This window comes from Natator depressus, chromosome 5 (assembly GCF_965152275.1).
Source record: "Natator depressus isolate rNatDep1 chromosome 5, rNatDep2.hap1, whole genome shotgun sequence".
In the NCBI taxonomy this organism is placed as follows: domain Eukaryota; kingdom Metazoa; phylum Chordata; order Testudines; family Cheloniidae; genus Natator; species Natator depressus.
The window spans coordinates 35,217,383-35,237,386 of record NC_134238.1 but is presented as its reverse complement, the minus strand read 5'-3'; the positions used below and the strand labels follow the sequence as shown (position 1 = coordinate 35,237,386).

The window sequence follows — 20,004 nt, the reverse complement described above, 5'->3', positions numbered from 1 at the left end:
TTGGTTCTTACACAAAGACACAGGAAGTCAGAATCAGAGCTGGAATTAAAACTCAGGAATTCCACATCCAGAACTCAGAAAACTAGACTACACAACTCTCTGCTAATACATCCTATTTGCTACAAAAAAAGTTACACCTCTTTACACTAGTAAATATGTTCCCCCAAACAGAAATTCCATAGTGTAGGTAGCTAAAAAAATCTGTTATGCTATCAATTATTTATTTTAATCGAATTCCTGCTTGTCAAAGGTGTATCAGGTTTAATTAGAAGCAAAATGAAATCTAGCTCTCTCCCCCTCACATTACAGAACATTGAATCATGTCATAAGTAGAAAGGAAACCACGTAACAGGAAAGTGGTAACAGAACACACTTGTGTTTTTATTAACTCAATTTTGGTTCAATTTGCAAATACTGACTTTAAATCTATTGCACTGGTCCCACATGGGTTTATGATTAACCCCTGGGATTCTCAGCCAACCTTTTTATTAAGGCTATTGGTGCTAAAGATCACACCCACTGCCTATTTCCATAGAAGTTGTGAAATGGCTAGCGCAGTAACTGTAATTCTGTTCTCCATCCCTAAAAGAAAATAAACCTACAATACCACACCACAGACCTTTGCAAACAACCAAGGGTGGCGAGAGACATCCGGAAGTTGCTGATGTTCAGAGCCAATTTCCAAATCAGGTAAAGATCATATTGTACCTGACCTAAGACATGAAAGGCAATGTTTGTGCTGCCTACGCTGAAGGGCTTCCTATGCAAACAATTTAGCATTATTGACTGGCTTGATTGCATGTATATCTCACACACATACTGAAATACTACAACTGTGCAAAGGCTTTGGTTCACCTTTCTAAATAGACCCAGCAGAATACAATAGCGCTATTCTAATCTGTACTGAGATTAAATCTGAGCACTTCAAATCAGACTTTTCCTTTCATTGAATGTCAACAATAAAATCTCTCTACAAAACACTTTCCTGCTTCACTCAGCAATGGGCTCTTACATTTCACTTGCTCCATTTTTTATGAACACACCCTAATCAAAAGATCCACTTAATACAATGTATTTCTGAACGAATAGCATGTGTGAGAAAATCCATCTTCCCCAAGCAGTATAGAGTTGGGGAAAATTTTAAGATAAGCTTTTTAAGTGCTTGGGGCCAAATTCTGATCTCCTTTTTGGCTGTGTCCGGCCAGAGTAATTTCATTGACTTCTGTACTCCAGATTTACATAACTGCAAACAAGATCAAAATGTGGTCCTTGGTATTTTGCTTTTTGAAGAACTCTTTCACATTGGAATATACAGAATTCTGCTTCGATTGTTTTGCTGTTTCTTTCTCTCTCACACCATCTCCAGCCGACTGCTACCTTAGAAAGCTTTTGCCTACTTGGAAAATTAACAAAAACATTCCCCTGGAAAGGGTCTCCTAACAGACTGCTTTTCACAAGGCATTAACTGGGAGAGTCTTAAACTTTTGCTTCTGCAGGAAACAGCTTGCCTAGTTCAAAGGGTGGGGTCCTCTTTAGTTTCTATAAACATGTTGGGGGGGGGGGATTAGACACAAATGCCAAAAGACAACTTTAACCCTCTAAGTTCAAACCTCAAGGTCAGTGAAAGGTCACTTATGTGACATCACATGTGCACTGCTTAACTCAGTCATTTGGCAAGTATTTTTCTTTGTACAAGAAGTTTCAGATAGCGTCAGTCATTTTAAAAAAAAAAATGCAGTTCACGTTGCTAATCATGATGCAAAGAGAGAAGGAGCATTCCGAGTTGTTATAATCTGTAAATTATTAGGTTCTGAGTGGTTCTGGTAAGGCACAAGCTTATACATTGAAAAAGCTCTGTCCCCCTGCCCGGAACCTCATGTAGACCATATCAAAGTTTTTGCAAAGGCATTCCTGATACTATTGTGCTGCAAATCCTGTCTGATCCAACCTTCAAATATTTATGTAAACTGAAATATGTCTGGAAAGAAGTCAAAACAAAAGAAATATGCCACACAATCTCATTCCAACCTGTCCCACCCTCTTCATTTGCATTCATGCTAAACCCTCTCCAACTGGCTCCCAACTGTTAGGGGGTGGTTAATTAGTGATAATTGCAGAGCCTATTTCTTTGAGTGCAGTGATCGCCTAATGTCTTGCCAAGCAACAATTTAGTCTGGAGCTTTCAGCGGTTGTGAAATGCATTAGCAGCATTTTCTTTTCTTTTTTAAGTTACTGAAAATAAGTGCAGTAGATTTGGCCTTATTACTTGCTGTTACCACTAAAAAGAGCCAGAAGTTGGAAACTTTGTTTTATTCTAAATTCAAATGAAAAGTTAGTACTTCAGCCATAAAGAGACCAGTTTGTTTGTTCTCTCTCAGTGCACATATGCACATGAACTAAGGCTGAATATACTTAAAATGTAGGCACTTGCAGAACACATTTTGGATCATTTGCCAATTACAACTGTCTGTCTTTGCAGAGCATGGATGTCATATGATGCGAGTTAGCACCCAGAGGAAACTAGGTGTTAGTGAGCAGTGTGAGGGATTCATGAGAAATATACTGATTTCTCATCTGACTCCTATTGAGTGGTAGAACCCTGTCTTGCAAGATGAATGGCTACAGGTTCATCTACAGTGGTTGAGTACTCTTCTCACAGGAGCTGGTCAGTATATTGCAGGATTGGGCCCTCTGATAGTCTGGTGAAGCTCTGTTCCAACTCAGTTGAAGAAGGAAAGATTCTGTCCTGTCCCAGCCCCAGCCCTATAACAGTGTGCATGGGCCAGCACTGTGCCACAAGGGGCCAAGGGAGAATTTTCCTAGTGTAGCCCCTCGCAAGCCTTGGGGCGGCGGGAGGTGGCAATCTCCATAGCACACAGTGACATGGACGTTCTGGACTGCTCCAGACTGTGGAGCATCCCATAGGCAGCTGTAAACAAGAGTAGCCCAGAATCCCCAAGGCTGCAGAAGTGACTTATAGCCACCTTTGCCACTTCCCCTCTGGGCTGCATGTCCAGGAGTAGCCACACAGACTCTAAAGCAGAGTTTCTTCTAAGGCACCATAATTATGATTGAGCGGTAGCAGTGACCTCAGCAACATTAAAGCAAAATGCCTTTCCAAATGCATTATTTGTGAGTCAGATGTGCTGATCTGTTGGTATTAGAGAATATGGGACCACCACAAAACTTTGCATGGAAGAGTGAATTTGGTGAAATGTGGAGTCCATATTGCTTTTGGGGTATGTGTAAAGAGATGGAAGCGAATACCCCGTGGAACAATGCACTGTGTCACCAACAGTGTTGTAGGTGATGAGAAAGTGGCAAGAAATGCTGGAGATTTTCCCTTACCTTGGATTTGTTTGGCGCATTAAAGGATTTGAGTGTCTGAGGTGTTTCAGGTCATGATGAAAAGTTAACCCTAAACTTAGTTAAACTTGGGCTTTTTGTTTGTTAATGCTCTTGTTTTGAAATCTCAACATGTTTTGTATGAAAATATGTATCTGAAACAACATACCAAAATATAACAAGCAAGAGTTGGGTTTAAAAACCCACTCAACACTTCAAGTGTGGGAATTAAATTATTACACTTTGGGGAAATTGATGTGTTCCCATTTTCTGAAAGTGCATCAATCCTTTGTAAGAATTAGCACACAGAACAATTTCTTCCAAGATAGAATGGGAGTATTTTAGGCGACCTGGCATGGTTGGAGCAACTATCAGAGGCCTTGCCAATGCTACAAACTCCATTTTTATTTTTTATGTCAGATTTTTTTCAGCCATTTTCATTTAAACAACAGCATTTAAAGTGGGAGCCAACAGCTAATCTTGCATGTTTGTCATGGTGACTCCCTAAAACTCCTGCGTTGTTCAGCTATCCTGAGTTCTTGCTCCTGGCAACTGTCGTCTCCAACCTCTACCCTCATTACGGGATATTCACCCAACTTCTCTCTCTGATCTTGACTTTTATAACCTGTCCATGGCAGGGTTTCATACTGCTGTCCATCACTGTGCTATCCAAGCAGCTTCCATATAAAGTCAACCCAGTAGCTCTTCACCAAGATAAACTGATAACACTGCTCCCTTACCCAGACCTTGAGCCACCACCACACCAGCCTGGGAAGATGGAGTCATTGTGACTCCATGCAGCTGGAGAACTTTTTCTCTGTTGGCACTGTCTTGAACCTCTCTTTACCCATAGCGCTGAGTATGCCATGCAGAGACTCCTATGTGTACAGTGTAACACCAGAGGGAAACAAGTTCAGTGTTACATCTTCTGAGGCTAGGAAATAGCCACACACTTTCTTAGATTGTCATAATTTGCAAGCCCTTTCTGTTAAGCCTGTTAACTTTAAGATATCTTTGAGTTAAAGATGCTGCTGTATACCGCAGTCGTGAATCGTTACAGTGTACTCCTTCTCGACGAATCATGGAAACATGATCAGCAGGTCTAGTTCAGACAGTGTTGCCCAGTGTGCAGTCATATGGGGCTCCATTGTGCCAGGGGCAGCTGAAATACTAGTTTGATATTTATTGCTCATGGTCTATTGGCATATGCCGTGGAGTACAAACTGTTTCATGCAGCCTGAGAGCTCCATAGTGATAACTTGAACCCTGGGGGACTCAGGATGTCTCTTTCCTTACCTTAGTCTGGTTGGCCATTGCAGGCTTTCCCCTTCGTCTTCTTAACAGAAAGCCTCCATCCACTCTTTCCTTTTACAGATACGCTCAGTAGGTCTCGACACATTCTATATCCTTCCACCTAAACCCCTCCTTCCAGTTGGCAGGACACAGGAGCTTGGGACAGCTGGGGAGGAGGAGATCACCTACTGAATTTCATGCCTTGCATGGGGCCTCAGATTTGCTTGGAGTGGCCTAGGGTAGACTTGATCCAACTATTCCCTGAGAAGAAAGATGCTCCACTGCTAGGAGGAAGAAAAGACCTCTTAGCTCTTCTGGTCTATCTTGCTGCCAATGCAGGATTATTCAGTTTGCGTCCCTAGTATTTTATCCAGTCTAGTCTTAAATGTCCCAAGTAATGCAGATCCCACCACAATACTGAGGATACTGTTCCACAGTTGAATGGATTTCAATATCTGGACATTTTTCCAGACATTTCATTTGTTTATTTCAACCTTTCCACCATAAGGATGACCATCACAGCACTACCAGCACTTTCTACTCCTGCACTCTATCAAAAGGAAAAAAATCACTCAGCCCACATAGTTTTGAACTCCCCCAGCCCCCTCCCATCTCAAGGACGACATGCCAGAGACTCAATGAGGTCCACCAGAGACTTTGCTATTACTACTGACTTGACCTTTACATGGAAGGTGCTCAGATGCTATGGTGGTGAGTGGCAACATAAAACAATGCCATGGATAGGCATTCTTTGAGTTTATAAACTCTGTTGTTCCATCACCAGGCATCCATTGTGGACAATCTCATACAATTATCCAATTCAACGCCTTATAAGAGGAAGTTCAGGATCAAGCTCCAAGTTTGTGTGTCATGTCTTAATCCTCTGTGCTAGATTTATCCCAATTCTGGTGGATATAACAAAACTGTAGCCATCAGCAATGAAAATGACATTGGGCAGGGTTCCCTCACCCTGGATTCTTACTGCAAACAGTCCTCGCACATTTGCCACTGGTGGCAAGTTCAATCCCAAGTGCTTTATTTACAATATGCTTTATAAATGTTTTCCCCCCACAACATAAGACTTCCCCCTAAGTCTTTACCTAATGATAAAGCACAGCGCTGGAGACAGGGAGAGATCTCACCTCTGAGATTCTGGGCTTCCCTGGCCTTTTCTTCTGGATCCCCCCTTCCTCTCCTGTCTCTCTTAATCATCCACAGCTGATGAGCTGAATCCCTTGCTGACTGGCTATCACCTGCTACTTATTAATTATCCCATCACTTTGGCCCCTGTGGGGACTCTTACCAAGTACACACAGAGTGGTGAATCAGCCTTAAAGTACTCAATCTCTATCACAGGAAGTTAAAATCAGTGACAAGGAGAAATAGGCAGCCCACAAGAAGTATTGGCAGAAGGGAGATTTCTCTAAAATGTTTCTAAATGTGAATAGGGTAGAAATCAGCAGGAAAACATGGAGGGAGAAGGAGATTGTTATACTAAACATGCATTAACTATAGGCTAAAATGGATCCAAACTGGGAATCTGCAACTGTAAGTCCAGTATGTCTTTATAAATGTTAAATCATTTCTTTTTTAGACATCTTATTCTGGAATCTGTCCACCTTGGCACTACAACAGCATTACTGAAGTGGAATTAGGCAGGTTTTAAAATAACTGGTTGTAATGTTAACCCTCCTTAAATGTGGGGTGTTTTGTTGCCAGGTGGGTTTCCCTGAGCTTTGGAAAAGGAATGGAATTATTAGGACACTAATAACTGGCTCAGTAGAAATCCTAAAGTGGGACCCTAAGTGGCTCAGGGGAGTTGGTACTGTGATACAGGGCATGATTCTCTACTCCATTACTTCAGTCTTACCCCGCTGTAGCTCCATCAGCTGTGACAAGAATGTTTTCTAAAAGGGATAGGTGGGGTTCAAATGTAATCATATGGTCAACTGATGTCTCATAGATATCTCAGAATGATTGGGTTACAGGAAAGGCACACTAAGTATACCTAAAACTGATTATCCTTGCTGTAGAACTGTGATTAATTTAATAACTGCAAACTAGTGAAAAAGATGCATGTACGATTAGGAGCACCACTGTTCTTAGGGACCACACTGACGCACTTTTCATTTAAAATAAGATATTGGTTTTGCTCTCAAGTAGCCTGCACTCAAGAATCTGAATAGAATCAAATAATTTCTGTTGCGTAAATTGGGAGATTACAGGACCCTAACCCTGAAGCAAATTGTATTTTCTTTGCAAAAGTCTGGGACACTTAAATTATCAGAAGTGCAACAAACAGCAGAAAGATTAAATTAACAAAGTGTACTCACTGAAGTGGGCATTAGTCTCCACAATTGATAGATCCTTTCTCACCTCATGTAGTTACAAAAAACTTGGCTAGCCACAAGACTGTCAGACACCCCGGTGTTAGTGAACAGATCTGGGCACATTTCGATGAAGATGACTCTTCTCTCTGAAGACAGTGGAAAATGAGGGGGCACTAAACAATTTTAATACAAAATTAAATTAAATCTGCCAGCAACCAAAAGGGGATTATGAAGCTCTCAGCCCATTCATGCAGCTCTTCCATGCATGACGCTAGAATATAATAAGGTGCAACAGAAACTAGTTTTTCCCATTAGAAAAGTGGTGACTGAGGGGAGGCCCAAATGCCACTGAGATCTATAAGAAGGTCTTTCCTCTACCTGCACCTTTTAATATAGTTATATATCATCCAAGCACTGCAGAAGAGAGTACCGGGTCATGAAGGTGACTTTTCATAAAAACTCTCCACTGCTTTTCATTTGGCTCAGTCAGGCCATTCCTTATGTGCCTGTCCTTCTGATCACCTGGACATAAGGCATTCTGGTATTCATAACTTTTCATCTACTTCTGCATCAGGATATGAGGCAACCTAAATGAATGACATTTTTGGGCAGAGTGGCAGGGGGGATGGGACATCTTTAATAACATATGGCATCAAAAGGGTTAATCCTTCACTGACCCAAACCTCAAACTGATCTTAAACAAATTTTTCTTTCGAATTCAAAATCCACCTCACATAGGGTGACCAGATGTCCTGATTTTATAGGGACAGTCCTGCTGTTCAGGACTTTGTCTTATTTAGGTGCCTATTCCCGCCTCTTCCCCCCCCCCCAATTTTTCACACTTGCAATCTGGTCACTCTAACCACACATATCCTCCTCCCTCCAACCCCCCCTTCCCCCTCCATTCACATGAACTTTTTGTCTTCTTGACAAAATATTAGAATCCAGTAGGGAACAAACCATGAAGTGACCTATGTGATCTTTTTCACACAGCTATACGTTGATGATAAAGTCTTTTTAACTTCTCATCTAATGGAAGTCTCTTCTCTCCCCACCTCACCTCACGTGGCTAATTTTCTGCATTTCACTGGACCATTTCCATTTCTGCTCTGCCACTCTTTTCGATAAGGTGATCCTTATTCAAAAGAAGGGTCTGCCATTAAGCTATACAATGATATTAACCTATATATGCTAGTTTATTTTTAGCTATTCCTTAATAAAGCCTAGTATTTTACTTTTTGGACAGCTACTGCACATTGAGCTCATGTCTCCACTGATGTGTTCACAATAACCAATAGGTCTCATTCCAAGGAAGAGGTAGAAATAGAAAGTAGTGGTACTGTTCCAAGCTCTACCCATAAACTAAGCTCCATCAGTCTGAGATGTGAATATAAGATGCCACTTGCAGCAGATTGTGTAGACTTTCCTTGGGCTTGGCTCCCCCTGAGAGTCTCAGATGTCTCTCTAAGCTTTACATCTCCCCTCTGGCTTATTGGCTCCAAAGGACGCACTGGAAAAATTAATTATACTCTCCCAAGCTCCACCCATTCATGACCCCCAAATTAGATGCCACACATGATCCGTTATTCAGATGTTCATAATATGATCTTTCTTGTGTGCTTTAATCAGAATTAAAACAGCAAATGATATTTAAATGATCCTTGTTAGGCTCCCATATTATCCCACTTTTGAGATAAATGAGGCAGTTCACACCTCTCAGAGCTATTGTTTCAGGGTGCCTGCAGATTCAGGAAGACAATGTTGTATCGGTTTGTACACAGCATTTTGAAGATTTTATTCAAATCCATAAGGGTTAGAGACTTTTTTTTTTCCCAAATGAAAGCTTACATTCTGGAGCACAAGATGTCAACCTGTGAGAATGGCCAGGCTCATCAAGCTACCACAAAACAGCCCAGTTTGACCTCAGTACCAGTTTGACCTCTATACCTCTGGTCTACACTACAGAATTAGGTCAATGTAGGGCAGCCTAACTCTGTAAGCATCTGCACTAAAATGTTGCTCCCACTGATGCAACTCGCCCACTACACTGACTTAACTCCACCTTCGTGAGAGGCGTAGCACTTAAATCAATATAGTTAAGTCGACACAGTGTCAGTGTAGACACTGTGTTGCTTACATCAACTGTTGCTGCCTTTCAGAAGCCGTCCCACACTGACAGTTAAATCGGTGCAAATGCTTCTGGTGGGGACATGCACCACCGACACAAGGAGCGTAATGGGGACATGCAAAAGTGACTTACTTGCTGTGGAGGCTGTATGCCGATGTAACGTAGGTTGACATAATTTTGTAGTGTACAAACCCTAAGAAGCAATAACTCATTCAGAAAGAACGCTGAACGCACACATCACAAGTGGTTGAATACAAATGTTGCAAAAAAATTATTTTAAAAATATTTTAGTCTTTGAGCCTACGGTTCAAGGCCTCTCTCAGCTTCTGTTCTGTCATGTCAGAAATCACTTGTAGAGATGCACATTCAGATTGGTGCCATGCCACTGTAGCACTTAAAAGCTTTTAAGGGTCCCATTGCTGTCTGGTTTTGAGTACCTCACGTCCTTCTGCAGGTCTTGATGAAAAAGTTGTAAATTCTTATGTGTAGCTAAATGCTGCTTAAAATAAAACCATTGCCCTTTTTTCTTCTAGCAGCAAAAATAGTCTCTCGGTTGTCTAATTGCTTCCCATATTTCATATTTCTACTTTTAATCTGGAGGAGTGCAGAAGAGTGTGAATCATTAACTTTTCAGGGTTGGTTTTTACCCGTACGTCTAAAACTTAAACTCCCTAATGGATGTAAAATCAGATTTGGTTGCAGAAGCTAAGTTATTTTGTCAGTTTTAACAATGCCCATAAATTGGTCCATTAAAATATGCTGCACTAGTATGCAGTGGATAATGCAGGCAAAGTGAAAAGTATAACAGAACAGTGAAATGATCTTCCTTGCCAGGTGTTTTCAAAAGATAAAAGCTACTTTATCTTCCTGTCCTGGCTTCTGAGCAGTTGGGATTCTGAAAGTGGGTAGGTGCCTTGTTGGAAGGGAAACAAGTCTGCACAGGCTTAGGATATTCAGTGTCTGTTCATGCTGAATAAAGATGGCTAAAGCAGTAGTCATAGCCATGTCTGCTTTCGTAACCCCAGCTAAAACAGCTCTCTCTCAGCACCTATTCTCAGCAGCTGGAGCCTCTGTGTGTGCCAAGCACCCACTATCCCCAATTCTGGCATATACATGTATCTCTCTTGTCTGTGTGCCCAGAATGCACACTACAAAATCTTTGTGCTTGTGTGATCACTTGGGAATCATTATGCTCACATGGCCTCCGCCTCTTGCTTTTGGATATCCAAGAAGCTGCTTTGCTCACTCAAGGCGCCCTTATAAACTTCAGTTGCCAGAGTTGAGCAAACTTTGCTGCACTGCACATTATTATTTATTTCTGTTACAGGACCCCAGCCAGGGATCAGGCCCTATTTGTATTAGGCTATGCACAAACAAGTAACATAAATAGGCCTTGCTCCAGAGAGCTCACAATCTAGAATTTTGAAAACACACAACAGGTGAACAAACAGATGGAGGATAGAGGGTGAGAGGACAAGCTGACAGTATTTTTATATTTACATGGTAGTTACAGGTGATTGCCAGATTACCCAGTGCCAAAGGGTATTAAGGTGGGCATTTCAAGATACAAATGTGAGGTTCTTCTGTGCGTTGCATTTTTAACACATGAACCGTCTCTTGAATACATTAAAGGTTATTGACAGGGATATTTAGACAGAAAAATGATATACTTATGATATGTATTGGGACAGGTGGCCAGTTGTGTTTTTGGGGGCAGAGGGAATGAGGGGAAATGAATTCTGGGTAAAATTTATCCTAAAAAGATTATAAGCACTGTTTCTTGTAAATGGCCAGATGGTATGTCACATAATTCAGATTATAACAAAACAGAATTAAAAATAAATAAGACTCAAAGCCACGTGTATGGGCTACGGTAATGCGAGTTTTTCACTGTGGGTTACCTCATCCTTTCTTCCTACTCTTTGTTAAAAATCATTGTCGCATCTGGTCTTTCATTACACTGTAAACACTTCAGAACAGGGATTTTCTCCTATTCTCCATGACTGCGGAGTGCCAAGTGCAAGGGGGTTCCAGCTGTAGGGCCCTTGGCACTGCTGTAATACAAATAAATAACAGCAACATCTTTATATGGTAAGGGAGAAAATTGCCAGAGGAGTTGGTCACTTTTAAGAAAATTTAGCTCAGCTCAAGGGGAAAGGGATTTCCCCTTCACCTCACTTAGTGGAGGACTCTACATTCCTGCCATATTATAGCAAATCACAGCTCACATCATGTCTTTTAGATTTCAACAGGTTCATTTGGTATAATAAGGCATGACAGGCAGTACAGTTCTGGTCTATTCTGACATGCCTCAGCTGGTGTTCTCTGCAAGCATGAGTCCAAAAGCTGAGTGACTTTAAACTACCTGAGTAGAGCAATAATCCCCTCAAAATGCATTGCCTGAAGTCATGATTGCTATTGTAAACGGGGAGTTTTTAAATAAAGCTATAGATAATGGCTGGGCCAGTGCACTTACTGAACACGACTTCACAGAAAACCGATAAGAACCTCAATTACGTCGTGAGTTTTAAAACTATTTCTTAAGTAACAATGCAGCCTCATTGAAAACATCTGCACTTTATATCTCTGTGTAAACAACCTTCTGCCCTAAGAGTGAATTGACCAGGAGCCACTGACTCGCCCCAGGGCTTGATGGTCAATGTGACTACATTCAGCCAAATAACAATCTATGCTAAGCAGCTGTAAAGTTTTTGGGATTCACAAACATTTTCATGAACACCCAGTGATTGTCTGAATACCTGTGACTAACAAACATGTGATAATCACAAATCATATTAACCTGAACTTGCTTTTCTTTGTGAAAATATTAGTGAATTTTTTTCTTCAACACATCCCATTTCAGCTTAGAAAAGAGATGACTAAGGTCGGGATATAATAGAGGTCAATGAAATCATGAACAGTGTGGAGAAAGTGAATTAGCGAGTGTTACTTACCCCTTCACATAACACAAGAACCAGGAGTCACCCAATAAAATTAATAGGCAGCATGTTCAAAACTACCATAAGGAAGTATTTCTTCACCAAATGCATAGTAAACCTGTGGAACTCATTGCCAGGGTATGTTGAAGGCTGAAAGTGTAACTAGGTTTAAAAAAAAATTAGATAAGTTCACGGTGGATAGATCCATCAATGGCTATTGGCCAAGATGGTCAGGAATGCAACCTCATGTTCTGGGTAGGTATTCTTAACTTCTGACTGCCAGAAGCTGGGACTGGACAATAGGGGATGGATCACTCAATGATCTCCCTGTTCTGCTCATTCCCTCTGAAGCATCTGGCGCTGGACCCTGTCAAAAGACAGGACACTGGGATAGAGGGACCATTGGCCCTTCTTAATTACAATGACTCAAATTTTTTAGGGGAAAAGGGTTATGTTCCCATCAGAAATTTTGCCCCTACTGCTACAGGAACATGTGTAGAAATGGGGCTTGAGCGTGCCCTGTGTGAAGCACCCTTGGCCCAATCTAGCAAAGCAGTTGAGCATTTGCTTAAGGGCTTGCTTGTCCAGGCCTAAAGACTCCCCTGGTGCAAATGCAGGGTGGATGCAAATGTCATCAACGCTGGTCCTGCTAGCAGCATTTTCATTGTGCACTTATTGTGAGCAGTACTGGGTGAAGTGAGTTCAGAAGCAGGAGTTCAAGTAGGGTAATACCCTCCAGTACACAGTACCAGCAAGAAATTTTTAGCCGGTATGGAGTACTGGAAAGACTTGGAGCTAGCCCCCGACCCCCTCCGGAGGTGGGAGGGGGGCTGCGCTCTGCTCCTTAAAGGAGCAGAACATGGCTAGGGAGGGCATTAATCCTTTATATGGCTTTAACAGCACAACACTTTGTTTAAGTTTGTTAGCATATGTATTGTGCTGTTACATTGGTCAGGAGTCCTTAATGGGGGGAGAGCGGGACAGGGCAGACAGAAGGTGTTGAAACAGTGTGTTTTGATTCTGTTTCTCCCCCTTGGTCTGAATTATCCATGACATCGGTACTGCATCACATCAAGTCCAAATCATTAGCGGAATGCCTCTGCTTGCACTGACCAGAGGATGTTTGGATTCTGATGTCAGCCCAGTTCTGCAGCCTGTTGGGAATCCAGTGTTGTCTCCAGTGTACACAGAATTCTTCTTTGCAGCCAAACTAGTCTAACATGCATTTTGTTAACTGGAACTGGAGCAGCAAAACAAAGAAAACAAATGCCTCCTTTTCCAGCTTTGTGGGTAAGAGAACTATAAGTGATGATTATAAGGCCGGACACTGAGGGCCTTAAACCAGCTGCCTCAGGAATCTGCCAAGAACTTTACTGAAAATATGTTCCTCATCTTAGCAATGGAGTTAAGACATCACCCATCTGCCCACCTTTATTCGAATGAAGCTCCTTCTGATCTGACAGTCCAGGCATTGTCAGTTTCATCCAGAACAATTTACAGACTTGGAACCTAATCCTGTAAACCCTTAATCATTTGATCAGTCCCACTGAAGACAATGGGACTATTTGCATGAGTATGGACCATTTTTGTGGTAAGAGTTTCAGGAGTCTGTTCTGTTCATATAAAGGAAGTTGAATCCCCCATTGAAATGCAATGTTTAGGTATAATACCATAAAGCAGTTTAGGATACAGTTCTACTTAAAATTTGTCTTTAAGTCATACATATGCTGAAATGGCTCCTCACCCAAATCCCATATTCCATATAAACAAACTGAATACTACATATGTGGCGGTGGGGAGGATGAGTCATTAAACATGTTGAAAAGGGGGTGCCGGAGGGGCTGTGGAGAGTGTGGGGGCCCCAGAATGGGCAGAGAGGAATCACATGGAGAGTCACCAGGGGAGGTCACACGCCCCCCGCCCTTGTGTCCCTCACATGAGTGCAGTACTGGCAAGAAATGATTTCTACTTGCACCACTGTTCAGAAGCAACCCCAAGAGACTCTCTCTTTGGGGGGAAAAGAAGTGATTTACTCTGTTGTACTCTTGGTACATCTGCTAGGGCATTGAGTGGCTGATTCAAGCAGTAGCATTGATGGAAGTCCCAAAGAAGTTTTGCCCCGCCTTTGTGCTTGGAGGTGGGGGATGTTATGTGTGAGGGGAGAGGCATTGTATCATGTACACTACCTCCAGTGTATGGGGTCAGGAGACATTTCTGTTACTAAAAAAGGCAACCCATGAATGAGGACGTGACATCAGCCACTAATCAAAGGTCACTGGAAAAAAATAATTCTCCTTCCAAGTAATTTATAAGAACCAAAGGAAAAAGGGGATTCTGATCTGATAACACAAGTAATTGTGAGAACCTGATAAAAATAGAATATATTAGCTGGGGGGGAGCTGGTTTTCGCCTCTAGAGAAAGATAAATAAAAATTCTTTTGAATATTATGATTTTTAAAAAATGCTATGCATTTTAAAAAAATCTGCTTATGAACATATGAATCAATCTCACCATAAAATGTGGAAAGAAGAGCCCGCCCAACTATTAAGAGAGATTCTGAGGAAAGAAAGTTTGTGCAGCTAACACAACATAAAGCTTGCCAAGATCATTTTGCTCTAATTCTCTTGTCAGCAAAGCCACTTTACAGAACTATTAACTCGCGATTTGTTTACTCGATTTTTTTCCCCCTTCCTAGCAATTTCATCATTCTGCTATTTTTTGGGCCTCTTTCCAGTCCCAAAGCACTAAGAAATTCTGTTGAGAACACAATAAACTAAAACAAATCAATGCATGTGAATGGCCACAATGTCACATTGCTTATCTTGCTCTGTGAAACACTAAGCAGCTGCTGGCTTTTAACAAGGAGGAAAAACAAAGCTCTGTTAGTATTCCTGTGCACACTTTGTTATTTCACTTAGCAGCTGATTTTGGAAGAAGAAAGAAACAAAACTGATCTAATGTCTTTCCTCTCAAGATCAACCCACATCCTTCCTAGGGCAGGAAGAGCAGGTGAATAGGACACAGGACATTTGGCACTTCTGTGGCTTCAGTGATGTGGTTTATTCCATAGTTTTCATGAGAACAACAACAGTTACAGGGCTGTGAAAATGTCCTTAGTTCAGCAGAGAAAGGAAGATGAGAGGATCAGCTGTGGCATCATGGTATAATTGTACTGAGTTAAAAACACTTCTAACAGAATAATGGAACTGTATTCCCCACCCTGTAGAAACAATTTAGGGACCAATCATCTCCTCTTTAGGTGTGTGGTTTGTCTACACATGGAAAAGGGCAAGTTGCAAGGGGCTCAGTTAAAGAAATGCAAGATATATTGAGACAGAGCAGAGCTAGTTATAAAACAGGGCAAGCAGCACAGTGTGCATTACGAGCACAGGTCACAAGCTTCAAAGGGATTGTGTCAATGAAAAAGGAGGCCTGTCCATGAGAGGCCAGCATTGTATATTTCCCCCCTTCTCTGCCCCATTGTTGAAATTTACTCAGAACCAGTGTGAAATGAGGGTTTTCAACCTTTTCCATACTGCAGTCCTCTCTTCCATACGTGGACCACTGCAGGATTCCCCTCCCATCTAGCAGGGATCTAATCAGGATCCACCACCTATTTAGCAACCTGGGAAGGGTCCCTGGAACCTGTCCACGACTCCCAGTTGAGAACCCCTTGTCTAAAGTTGTCTTAGGAAGTTTAAAGCTACAGCCTCTGAGATGGACCCCAATGTGTCTGCGGGAAAATGACCATGGTTCACACAAGTTTGCTGTTATGCTCCATTAATAATAGTAGTCATTGTGAGGGAAGATAAGGAACCAGAGACCAGGAGTTGTTAAACCACAGAAGAACACTTCAAGAGCAAAGAACCTTGATCTCCTCCTCCCCTGACATATATCAGAGATTTCTGTGGAGAGAGGGAGGATGTAGGAGATGAGTGTAGGCCCATGTATGAACTTTATAGGCCATTATTCTCAATAGATAGCCCTGGCACGATGGAACTCTGTTTGTGAGCCTTGGTACTTGCATATGGGCAGACAAGTAAGATGGTTCTGACCAGTGTGCTATGGGTATTAATAATTATTTGTACTACTTAGCACCTAGGAACAAGAATCATAGACCAGGACCCCATTGTGCTAGGCACTGTACAAACACAGAACAAAAAAAGACAGCCACTGTCCCAGTGATCATGATTTCACGTTACTGTGTGACACAGTGATAAGCTGCTGTTCTGTCTGTGCCCACCAACTACATGACTATCTTTTTGAAACTGCTCCCTGCTGATGTTTCAACATGGCTTAGGAGATACATACTTCTATGGCTGCCTGTCTCAGCCATCACATCGTACTTGGGTTGTGTGAGTGACAGCAGCCCAATGTGACAATCTTTCTTTATTGCCTTTGCATCTGGGGCAGGTCATTACCTGTAATGATTAGCAATGTAAAACACCCCTTACTGCTTTGGGTATTTCCTTAGGGAACTGTAGCAACATGATGACTCACCAGTGCGGCATCTCCTGCTGGTTGTCTCAGGAATTAGCTCTTCCAGCCGAGAGTGCCCTCTGCAGGCCGGTGTCTTGCCTGCCACTGGCCCCCCGTGTCCCTCCCAGACCCCGGTGCCCCTTACCTCAGGGTTCTGCCTTCTGCAATACCCCCACAGTTTTTGGGTTTCCCTTCCCCAGGGAACCCCCAACCCTCTATCCCCACCTTGCCTCAGTGGCTACTGCCAGTCATCATCTAGCCCCCCACTCACTGGGGCAGACTGCAGCCTGAAAACCACGCATCATCGGCAAGGGGGGTTGGACCAGCTGCCTCTGCCTATTCCCAGGCTACCCCTCTGTAGCCCCAGTACCTTTCCTGGTCTTTAGCAAGGCCTGTAGCCTGGGGGTTTTCTAGGTTGGAGCTCCCCAGCTCCTCTGGCCTTCCCCCAGCCCTGCTCCACTCTAGTTACCCTGCTCAGCTCCCAGGCAGCCAGGTCCTTCTCTCCCTACAGCTAGAGCAGGGGTCTCAAACTCAAATGACCACGAGGGCCATATGAGGACTAGTGCATTGGCCCCAGGGCCGCATCACTGACACCACCCCCCGTTGCCCTCGGCCCTGCCCCGCCCCCATTCCAACCCCTTCCCCGAAGTCCCCACCTCAACTCCGCCCCGAGGGGGTGCAGGATGGGTGCGGGGTGCAGCAGGGGGTCAGGGTGCAGGGTGTGGCAGGGGGCTCAGAGCATGGGGTTGGAGTGCAGGAGGGGTGTGGGGTGCAGCAGGAGGCTCAGGGCAGGGAGTTGGGGTGCAGGGTGCAGGAGGGGTGTGGGGTGCAGCAGGGAGCTCAGGGCAGGGAGTTGGGGTGCAGGGTGTGGCAGGGGGCTCAGGGCAGAGAGTTGGGGTGCAGAAGGAGTGCGGGGTGCAGCAGGGGGCTCAGGGCAGGGAGTTGGGGTGCAGGGTGCAGGAGGGGTTCGGAGTGAGGGATGGCAGTGGCACGCACCTGGACCAGGGCAGGCTCCCTGCCTGCCCTGGCCCCTGGCGCCGCTCCGCTCTGGGAAGCAGCCGGAACCATGTCCCTGTGGCCTGGGGAGCGGGAGGGGGAGGGGGCCAGGGCACAGGGCTCCATGCGCTGCCTTGCTGCTCCGCCAGGTACCTCCTCTGAAGCTCCCATTGGCCGCGGTTCCCCGTTCCTAGCCAATGGGAGATGCGGGAGGCAGTCCCTGGAAGCCATGACAATGCACGGAGCCCTCTGTCCCCTCCCCGGGCCGCAGGGACGTTGTGCTGGCCACTTCAGGGAGCGGCGCAGGACTCGTGGTGGGCAATCCCGCGGGCCGGATGCGGCCCACAGGCTGTCGTTCGTTCACCCCTGGCCTGGAGGTATTCTGCTTGGCAAGCTGCATGCAGCCGCAGGCCACGTGTTTGAGGCTCCTGAGCTAAAGAGAGACTGTTTCTGAGCTCCTGGCTCACAGCCCTTTTATAGGGCCAGCTGTGGCCTGACTGGGGTGTGGCCCCAGCTGTGGCTGCCTTCCCAGTCAGCCTTGCTTTTTCTCTCAGCCCCAGTCCTTGCCAAGGGTTGGCTTTAACCCTTTCCGAGCTGGAGCTGGGTGACCGCTCTGCTATAGGCACCTTTCTATCAACTTTTGTGAGGGTTGCGTCACTGCCCCAGACAGTTTTAGGGACATGATGCACACCATTCAGCACTAGCCGTGGTTAACTATGTACATGCATTGTTGAGTGAACTCTATTGGCTGCTCAAAGATTCCATTGCATTTCTTGGACCAGGAACTCAGCTGGTATAAATCGATGGACTCAAGTCGATGGGGGCTATACTGATTTCCATCAGCTGGGGATCTGGCCCCTTATCTTCTGAACACTTTTCAGTACATCTCTTTTCCTGGAATGTTTTATGTACTGCAGGGAACAATTGGGTCCTAAAGCCATGTAAGGAACTGAACATCTCCTGAGAGATGTTGAATGTGAGTTCAGGTCTCAGAGCAGTCACTTTTCAGGAGTGCTCAGCAGCCTGTAAGATTGGGCCCGTAAGTAAATGTCAGATAATAGTTAATCTGCTGCACTGGATGCACTTAGGTTTCTATTAGTTTGAAAGTTTCTATGGTTCTTTCAGTATTCTCCATATGCAGCTGAAGTCAATAGAACTACTTTCATATGTCAGTATTTGCATCAGCGACTTACCAGTGAAAGCATGGAATGTTATTGATTTATTGCGAAACATTCTTGCTTTGTTTGCCACTCTCATCTATAACTGTTCACAAATACTGAAAATAGCAATAATAAAATAGTTAAAGGAATATGGTCTGTGTGTATCTGGACTTGCATTTGAGGCTGATCATTGCGTACGTATGTTTTTTTTCAGAAGCATGTTTTGTTGTGTTTATATTTTTGAGATTACAAGATTAAATAATGGTTTCTATTTTGGGTCATAGTACAGATTATTGTGTTGTGATGAAATATACATTCTGTTATATTTGATTAGAGTAATATTTATTATATAGTCAATATAAGATTTATGATGTCTTTAACTATTGATTTATTTGCTTTAAAATGCTGGGGTGGTGATGAACAACCAAGAACTACAACTGTTTTCATTTAGTAACCTTACCTGGTTTTTAAAATGAAGTATTCTGGGTTTGGAACCAGTTATAACTATATCTTGGTATGGTAGAAAGCTTCTACTGGCATGAGTTTGGGATGGCCATGAAAGGCAATTACACTATGGCATTGCAGTTTTGAACTGCTTTTCCCCTCCCGCAATAGATGTGGATTTAGAGCAAGATATTGAATAGCCTCACAACAACAGAGAGATGTAGCAGAATTCAAACAAAAGCGATGTGGCATTTTCTTAGCGATGTGGCATTTTCTTGCAAATGGTCTCAATAAATATGCTTCTGCCAGCAGCAACATACATGAAGAGAGACTTACAAAACTGGTGTCAACTGAGTCTCTGTTTTGCCTAATCACGTTGGAAACATTGTTCAGTATCAGCTCATTGCGGTGAAGCTATTACCCTTTGAATGCCAGAAAGGTCAGCTGGGGTTATCTGATGCATAAGTACTGGCTGCACAAATTCCTGGAGCAAGCTTAGCTCCTGCTTAATGCCTTTTGAAACAAAAGTTCTTAGGTCTTTGTTTATGAATCTGCCTAGTATGATTCAACCCCTTTCTCTTCCTTCTTTTCAGATAGACTGTGAGAACTCTGTGCAAGATGAAGATCTCAATGTGTTAATCAGATGGAAAAGGTGTCTTGTGCAACTTCTTTTCAGGTACAATATTTGATAAGAAATTCAAGCTATGTCTGGAGCAAGTTGGTGATGTGGATTAGAACTCTAAATGAAGATGGGCTTGTCTAAAATCTATGTTATAAACGTTTTACATTGTATTCTTCTTGAGTGCTATTTTTCAGTATTTTTAGAGTCACAGAATGACAATGGTAAACAAAAAGAATATTTAACAATATTAGAGGGAGGTCTGGTCTA

The 20,004-nt window shown here is 43.3% G+C and overlaps 1 protein-coding gene across 1 annotated transcript in view; it reads left to right on the top strand.

Moving 5' to 3' along the window:
- LOC141987327 (endogenous retrovirus group K member 9 Gag polyprotein-like) overlaps positions 1–20,004 on the top strand; it is a 262,863-nt gene that overhangs the window by 148,157 nt on the left and 94,702 nt on the right. Inside the window, exon 4 of the mRNA XM_074952564.1 lies at positions 19,709–19,791. Coding sequence (XP_074808665.1) covers positions 19,709–19,791 — 83 coding nt within the window. The remainder of the gene's footprint in view (positions 1–19,708; positions 19,792–20,004) is intronic.